The 8,800-nt window shown below is 42.3% G+C and overlaps 2 protein-coding genes across 2 annotated transcripts in view; both read left to right on the top strand.

Moving 5' to 3' along the window:
• Positions 1-275: 275 nt before the first annotated feature.
• On the top strand, positions 276-4,402 carry klhl42 (kelch-like family, member 42). The gene is made up of 3 exons (XM_032505647.1): positions 276-1,492; positions 1,573-1,766; positions 2,464-4,402. Exons 1-3 carry the CDS (start codon positions 729-731, stop codon positions 2,916-2,918), a joined length of 1,413 nt encoding a protein of 470 aa, XP_032361538.1. The 5' UTR covers positions 276-728; the 3' UTR covers positions 2,919-4,402.
• A 2,052-nt stretch (positions 4,403-6,454) lies between these two features.
• nrip2 (nuclear receptor interacting protein 2) overlaps positions 6,455-8,800 on the top strand; it is a 29,074-nt gene continuing 26,728 nt past the window's right edge. The window contains exon 1 of the mRNA XM_032505668.1: positions 6,455-7,165. Within this exon, the coding sequence (XP_032361559.1) occupies positions 7,010-7,165 (156 nt within the window). The 5' untranslated portion in view covers positions 6,455-7,009. The remainder of the gene's footprint in view (positions 7,166-8,800) is intronic.

The following is an 8,800-nucleotide window of genomic DNA, read 5'->3' as shown; positions in this document are numbered from 1 at the left end:
GTTGTATCTATTATTCTGTTTCTTCTTATTCTCGTTCTTCCTTCTTGTGCACAGTAGAGTAACAGGTGTAAAAACTTAAATTAAAGTAAAGGATTTTGGATTCGGGACCATTAAGGACATAAGTTATGCTAACTTTTAGTTTTTTTTAAATGCTAGTTTTTTATTTGGTTTTATATTTTATTTATTTTGTAAATATTTGTTTTTTTTTTATTATTGTGAAGCAATATGTCCATTTACCGACAGGTGGCAGCAACAGACAACAGCTCTGCCGAAATAGTCTCACGAATAAGAAGTATGACACCCGGATGTGACGTACGGTGCAGAATCAAAACAGTTAGCGTTAACGTTAGAAAGCTCTTCCCTGTCCCGTTAAAGGCTTATAAAATGCAATGGGAAAGGTTACCGGCAATGTTAGAAATAAACTACACTATTTAGATACTGGAGCGAGGTTTTTTTACCGGACTGTCGAGGAATGCTAATGCGAGGAAAATGTACTTTTGGCTAGTTTTAGCAACAGCAGCAGCAGCATCTCTATGGGACTAGCTACCTGGTTAGCTTCCACGGCTAACGAAAGTTGCTCCATGGCTATCTATGGGCTGAACATTACCATATATAGACCGGCCACAGAGCTCCCTCGCCGGTGAAATGTAAACGGTGACTCCCGAAGGAGGCTGTCAAAAGGCGAGCAAAAACAAAACTTAGCCTGGAAGATAAAAACACGCTTCGCCATGTCATCTGAGCAGATTATTGCCATCGTCATGGATGACAAAATCTACGAGGTGAATAAAAAGAAGCTGATAGAGAAGAGCGACTACTTCCGTGCACTGTACAGCTCCGGGATGAGGGAGTCCACCGAGGACTCGGTGCAGCTGCAGGGGCTCAGTGTCCCCGGCCTGGAGCTGGTGCTGGAGTTCATCAACACCTCCAAGGTTCAGGTTGTCAACGAGACTCTGGAAGACCTGATTGAGACCGCCTCCTTCTTACAGGTCACCTCCATCCTCAAGCTCCTCACCTCGGAGATCCGGCTGGACAACTGCGTGGACCTGTACAGCCTCTCTGAAGTTTACGGGACTCATGATCTGCGTAATGCTTGCCTCAAATACATGAGCTGCTACTATCATCCCATGCTGAGGCGGCCAGAGTTCAGCAGCCTCCCCTTTGCTGTCAGAGACCAAGTCAGGGAGATGCGCATGAAAGGCACCGCCACCTTGGTAGCCATCGGAGACTTCACCTGTCTCTCCCTGGACGTGCCCGATCAGGATGAACCCTGGTCCATGCTGAGGTATGGAGAGGTGGAGCAGCGCTGGAAACCGCTCGCAAACAACCTGCCTCCAGATATGATCAACGTCAGAGGATATGGCTCAGCTGTCCTCGATAACTACCTGTTCATAGTCGGTGGATACAGGATGACGAGTCAGGAGATCTCTGCGGTGCACTGCTACAACCCCTGTAGGAACGAGTGGAACCAGGTGGCTTCGCTGAACCAAAAGAGGTAGAACACATTACTACTTATATTTTCTCAAATATCAAATAGCAGCTATCAGGTTTAACTTACTGCGTCTATTCCTTTAGGTCCAACTTCAAGCTGCTGGCAGTACAAGGGAAGATGTACGCGGTAGGAGGCCAGAGTCTGGGCACAGTGGAGTGTTACAGCCCAGAACAGGACTGGTGGACCTGTGTGTCCTCGATGCCCAACCCACTGGCTGAGTTCTCTGCCTGTGAATGCCAAGGGATGATCTACGTAATGGGTGGATACACTGCAAGAGGTAGGTATAAGTGTTAACACACATACAATTACAAACAGTATAAACTAGTACAAATTAGAAACATTGATGGCCACAAAATGTCTTTGAAACAAGCAATGTGTGCCTTGATGCTACAATATTGCTTATGTGATAGTAGCAGTGAAAATAAAAAAATGAAGGGCTGGTTGAGTGTTTCTGATGATACTTTGTGCTCAGTATCGCATATCTTGACTAATTATAACACGGCTAATAATGGTGGTAACAGTCAGCAACATAGAAAGTTCTTCTTCTTCACTTCACTGCATTGAGGCGTTTTTGCCTTTTGTCTTTGGCATTTTCAAAATCAGGAGGACACTGTCGTGTATTATCACTTATACAACTTCAATTATTTTGGCCTTGGCATTCTTAGGTCCACAGGATGTTAGAGTAGTTATTGCTGCTTGAGGGCATATTTTGAAGAAAACTAGATAACTTGATTAAAAAGTTGATTTCACACATTGGTTTCAATTATTACAGAACACTTACATGCTTAAATGCTTTAATAACAGCAAGCAATTTTGTTTTTTTAATTCACCCCTAATGCTACATACCGTACAGGTATTTTCTTGGCTTTAACCTTAATAAAAAAAAATAACCACACCTACACCCTTGGTGCTGCCACATGTTTCTTTCAGTTTCGCGTCTTTGAGTTTAACAGTTTTTTGTGTGTGTCTGACAGACAGGAACACAAGCGTTCTCCGTTACTGCACCACCTCTGACACCTGGACAGTGTTTCGGTCCTGTCCGGCGCACATCCGCAAGCAGCAGATGCTGTCGGTGGAGGACACAATCTACCTGGTGGGTGGCTACACCCACGAGCTGGAGGTGGGTCAACGGCAGCGGCGTCCCAGCCAGACGGAGGACGTGCTGACAGTGCAGTCCTACAACGTCTCCACGGGGGAGTGGATCCAGCTGAAGGAGAACACATCCAAGTCTGGCCTGAACCTGACGTGCACGCTGCACAACGACGGCATCTACATCATGAGCAGGGACGTCAGCCTGCCCACCAGCCTGGAGCACCGCGTCTTTCTCAAGTACAACATATTCTCTGATGCCTGGGAGGCCTTCAGACGCTTCCCAGCTCTGGGACAGAACATGCTGCTGTGTTCGCTTTACCTACCCAACGTGCTGTGATTGAGAGGGCTGATGGGAAAGACTAACCAAAGTGGAGCCCATGCGGAGTATATAGGCCAGTGTGTGGCTTGATTGTTCTGGTACAGGATGGGGCTCTGTGGCATTAGTGGAAACTGTGTCCGGTTGCCAGGTTCAACACCTCGTGACCTTTGTGCCTCAACAAAAAAAACCAACCTGCACTACAATGTACATACTGCTGCGGATGCAAATAAATAAAGCTACAATGGCAAGTAAAGTGATGAAGCGCCATGGCCCGTAGGACAACAGCCTCATAACAACTAGCCCCAGTTTGTGCCTCTCATGTATTATCATTAGTCACAGTGAAAATCATCTGGTTTTCTGAGAAATAATTCCCTGGAAAGTTTAAAAAGCCCAGAAGGACATTAAACAACACCTTCTGTTGCACCTACGGTATTTCCAGGATCTCTACGATTGTCTTAACCACCTGGATGAGAAAATATTTTGTCTGCTACACAATCAAAAATATTTTAAAACTGTTCCCAACTGGCGACTTGTTTCCTATCCAGGTGACTCGCCGGTTGCCATCTTTGTTTGGACTGGGAAATAGATTTGCAACTTGGGAAACTGGCTAAAAAAATTTTTTTTATTGTGCAGCAGACAGAATATTTTACCTTCTAGTTGGATGGAAGTGTTTTAGGATTCTGGAAATATCTACAGAACAGCGCTAAGTCTTATTTAAAGATCCCTCTGGGGTTTTGAAACATGGTTGAATATTATTTATATAACGAATGATTACCACCGTCGGATGTAATGCTAATACATGAGAGGCACACAAACTGGGTGTACATAACATCATGCTTTTAAATCTATAGGCCACAATATTCCCAATGTTTACACTCCTAATATGGCATTGGCGTACATGTTTATCCATAATTCACTACAAACCTTAAGATATCTCGGAAACTCATTTCTTGTCTTCATGAACTGTACATAGCAGATAATCATAAAATATGGCTTTGGTTATACACTGCCAGTTTAACGGGAATTAAAGGTTCCTTGAACGTTAATGTTTGGGATCAGAGAGAGCTTAATGTGTTGTATGTACACTTGCACAGTCTTATTTTTCCAGAGATAAACTAAGTGAAGCTTAAAGCGCAATTTCATGAAATGAACGATGCACTTGTGCCTTCTGCAACCTCAGTGAATGGAACTTAATACAAAAAAAAGCAAAACAAATGCAAGACTGTGTTACCTTACCAGCAACTGACCAAAACTGCTGTGTTTCATTGTTTTTCCCTCTGCTAAAGCAGATTTTGTTTTCATTACGGTACGTTTCAGTTCCTTGATTAAATATTGGAGGTGTGCCGACATTTAAAAAAAAAAAGCCTCGAAGCAAAACTTATTTCTGAAATGCTGATGTTTTGGGTAAATGCAGCACTTTTGATGTTTGATTTGGTGCATTACTTTATTGTTTGACAGTTTTTGAAATTTAGTTCATGACGAATAAAGACGAAGTTCAGGTGTCCGTTTTGCAGTTGTTTTTATTCACCATTTTTATGCTGTCAATTCTTGGGTCTCTTGGGTTTGTTCTATTCTAAATTTCTGAATCAACTGATCATAACACGTAACATCTTTGTTGTGATGTCTTAAGATAAGTGAGAAAATGTAATTTGAGTGAACTCACCTTTTAAATAATTACAAGTAATCCCTAGAAGAGAGAATGTATGAACCTGATTGGGTTTCAGTGTCACCACTAATATCTGCAGTGCAAGCAGATTACAATTTCTAAATCAAATCAACAAACCATGTGAAAAAAAGTAAAAATCACTGACATTTTTCCCTATGATTTAATAAGGTATTATAATCATCTGTTATAATAACCATCCAGACACTGTTTATGGACGGTTTACTGTCCAACTAGTAACCCTTAACGTGTTAAGTCCAGAATTGTTTTTCAGCCAAGCACTGCTTGCAAGAAAAAGAATATACTGGGGACCTCCTAATGTATAATATTTGGAAAAATTTGACATAGGCTATTTTTTAACACTTCTATTGTCATGCAAAGAGCAACACAATAAATATATTGGAAAAATAATAAGAATATTGTTATCATATTAACAAAGAATATCCAAAACAAAAAAGGGCTGATTTCAGAACACACACACACACACACACACACACACACACACACACACACACACACACACACACACACACACACACACACACACACACACACACAGTTAAGTGTGACATGAGTTATTCACTCTGTGCATCCATAAGCATGGATTCAATACAATCTAATACAATTTGTTAGATTAAAATGTGATTTAAATATTTGCCTTTTAAAAATCACTGATTTAGTCCATCACATGTACAAAAACAGCACAAACTAAAATTCTCAAAATAATACCAATTGCCCATCACAATGTCCCAGAACCAATAATGACTTTTTAAAATGGCATGTTTTATCTGACCAGCTTTCCCCAACCCAAAGATTTTACGATTTGTAGTAATATAAACTAATATAAAACAGGAAAACCCTGTCCTAAATCTTCAAAATCAGTGAATACGTGAGACTTAAATGATCAACTGAAATGTCGTAGACTCCAATAAATAACATCCCACATGACCAAAATCATCTAATATATCCTTCCTCCCTCTGGAATATTTAGCTAAAAAAATGGCCACATGTGTCCCACTATGGCTGTAAAATGCAATCTGAACTTAGCATGCTTGACAGAGTTTCAATACGGTGATGCATCTCAGGCTAAAAGAAGTGAAAAACAGAAAAGAGACACCCAGCAGGGGGCAGCACATGTTTTTTAAACCTTAAATATCTCAGCAGACATTCAGCATTTTCCACCTTCACAAGGACTCCCTTCTTCACATAAATAACATCTAAACAAATCTTCCATTTTAGCAGTAAAATGCATTTCTGGGGGGAAAAAACACTCAATTCAAGTTTGAAGCATCACACGAAATCAACCATACTTGTAGGCTATTTTAAGAATGTGTCATAAACATGAATGAATGTGATATTTTTTTACCTTTTGTTGCATGGTGTGGATAGATTGATGGATGGTTGAAATAGGGGTTCTTTAATTCACAGTGGCTGCCACTGGGGAGGCCGAGGAAATCAATTGTTATCATCAGTGGCCAAGATTGATCCTCTATCTGGGGTCAGACCACATCGATCTCTCTCACACCTCCACAGTGGGGGTCGTCGGGGCCAGTCACTGCTCAGGGGGGAAATACTGCAAACTGTGTCTGGTTTAGAAAAAAAGATGATAGACTGTGTGTGTGGGGGGGGGGGGGTTTTGTGTGTTGTGCCATCACTTTTAAGACTAAATAATACTGACAATCCAATGTTATATTGTAGCTGCATGGACGACAGTATTGCAGATGTTTTAGTCTTTTTCTTTGTGTTTCCTTGGCTGAGAGTCAACTGAAATATTGGGCTCTGTATTCGGAGGTGAGAATGCATCTGTTGAGTGTGAGACGGAAAGAGGAGGGCTCATAGGAGAGAGAGAGAGAGAGCGAGAGAGAGCATAAACTACTGAAAGCAGACATGTGAGTGTAACAGAGAGAGAGAGAGAGAAAGATCCAAGGACAGACGGCACTAAGGGGAGGGGAAATAACACACTCTCAGTCACACCTACCCAACAGCCATCACGCAGCCTCTGTACGAGACAGAACAGATCTTGACAGTGAGGAAGATCCATGTCTACATCAGAGGAGCATCCAGGACAGGCCAATAGCTCCTAAAGCTGCTGAGAATAATACATGCCAAGGACTACAAACACAGAGGGAGAGAGAGAGAGAGAGAGAGAGAGAGAAGAGAGAGAGAGAGAGAGAGAGAGAGAGAGAGAGAGAGAGAGAGAGAGAGAGCACAGCAAGCCTAGAGGGAAGGACATTTCAGAAAGGGCAAAACAGAGTGAAAGAGGCTACAATTGCAGGTTTGTACTGGACCTAAACACGAATCCTTAAAAGCTGCCAACTGGGGTTTCTCCACCTCTCTGCCCACGGACCTCCACTCTGTCTCTTGCTGTCTGCAGAGAGCTCCGAGGGTACATAGTCTCTGCTTCTGTGCACAGCACCAGAAAAAGACTGCTTTACAGTCCGAGACCATGAGTGAGGCGAAGAAAGGTGAGCTTGCCATCCGGGATAAAGCCATCCTTCACCAGCAGAGGCGTCTGAAGCAGGCCACCCAGTTCACACACAAGGACTCAGCTGACCTCCTGCCTCTGGATGGGCTGAAGAGACTGGGCACATCTAAAGACTTGGTGAGTGGACTCTTAGAGACTCTAAACGAGCGCTTGAGACAATCAGGTTACGAGCTACTTGATTGGAGAGGCTGTTCTGTGTGTTGCCATGTGCTTAGCAGTTCAAGGTTGAGTTTAAGTGGAAGTAGATGCCACATTTGCACGGTAGAAGCATGTCACATTCAAAAGAATACTTAACTGATTTAGCATTGCACTCCTGTGATAATGTCAGACTCATGTTGGCAACTGGACTAGAGATATTGTCTTTTATATTCCATGCATTCTTCTTCCTTATTAAAGTGGACATGTTATGCCTTTCCGTATTTTCTGTCTTACCTACAATGTTAGAACGTTGGATTTTCATGTTAAACGTGGCCAAAACTTAAATAAATGAAATGAAATGAAACTTATTTTAGAGGAACCCCTGCGAGCTAAAACGTTCAGATTTCAAACTGTTCTGAAGGTTCCAGTTTCAACAGTTTTTTCTACTCTGGCTAAGTGTTGCGCAACTCTAAGCCGGCCTTCTATGATTGGTCATCTTCTCCAGGTAGGCAGGACTGGAGAGGTGTTTTTTTTTTTAAGCCACTGTGGTGTCAACATTGTCGCACGTGGCTAAATGCTAACGGTAGTGTGTTAAATGTCATCTTGGCTGCCAGTGTTAAATTCTCCCCAATTCTGGTCACTGTACTGCTGGAACATGTCTAGGTGTGTAATATTTGGTTTAAAAGCGTTTATTGGTGATTTGTCACGGTTCAAATATGTATAATATATACTCTGTTGCAGTAGCTCCAGCTTCAACTAGCTAGTGAAACAAAACACGCTGGCCAATCAGAGCAGACTGGGCTTTTTTCAGGAGGAGGGATTAAAAAGACAGAGGGTGAATACAGGTGCAGCAGCCATGGGTAGTATGAGAAAAACTAAAGTGTTTTTTTTATATTAAAACATGTAAACATGTTCTTGTACAAACACAAAATGCAAGTGTTATCCTGAAAATGCATTGTAATACGTGCCTCTTAAAACCTACCGCCTACATTACTCACAATGCAACTCATCAGCCAACAGTTCAGTCTGAGATTTGGGTGTGTTATGCTAGTAGCGGCTAATGTAGCCTCGAGCTGCCAGCCTCAAGCATAGGTAGGCAGCGGGCTACAGAGGTCTCGTAAGCTCATATGTTTCTAACTCAACACTCCAGATGTTTTTCAATTATCAAGATTGTAGTCCTCAGCCTCAACCAACACTGACTCAAGTGACATCACTTGAGGCAATATATATTTCCCTCTGTTCCTTCTCAAACCACAAAAGGCTTAATACCACTTCTTTCACCTATGCAGCAGCACTACTCAACACCAATTAATCAGAATCTGAATTTAGTCTATTAACGAGGACGAAAATAGTAAAAAAAACAAATTCCATGGAGGTTGGGGGTGTGGCCTTGACCAACTGCCACTTTGCTCGTTTGAAAGCTATGTTGTCTCTCTCTCATTGGTGGGTCAAATTCTCTGTGCGGGCAAAGTAGAGAAAGGGGAGGTAACCTCGCCCCTTGTGACCTCATAAGGAGAAAGATTCCAGATCGGCCCGTCTGATCTTTCATTTTCTCAAAGGTAGAGCAGGATACCCAGGGCTCGGGTTACACCTATCACCATTTCTAGCCACTGG

The sequence above is a fragment of the Etheostoma spectabile genome, chromosome 23 (assembly GCF_008692095.1).
Source record: "Etheostoma spectabile isolate EspeVRDwgs_2016 chromosome 23, UIUC_Espe_1.0, whole genome shotgun sequence".
Classification (NCBI taxonomy): domain Eukaryota; kingdom Metazoa; phylum Chordata; class Actinopteri; order Perciformes; family Percidae; genus Etheostoma; species Etheostoma spectabile.
This window is presented reverse-complemented; position numbering and strand designations above follow the sequence as displayed.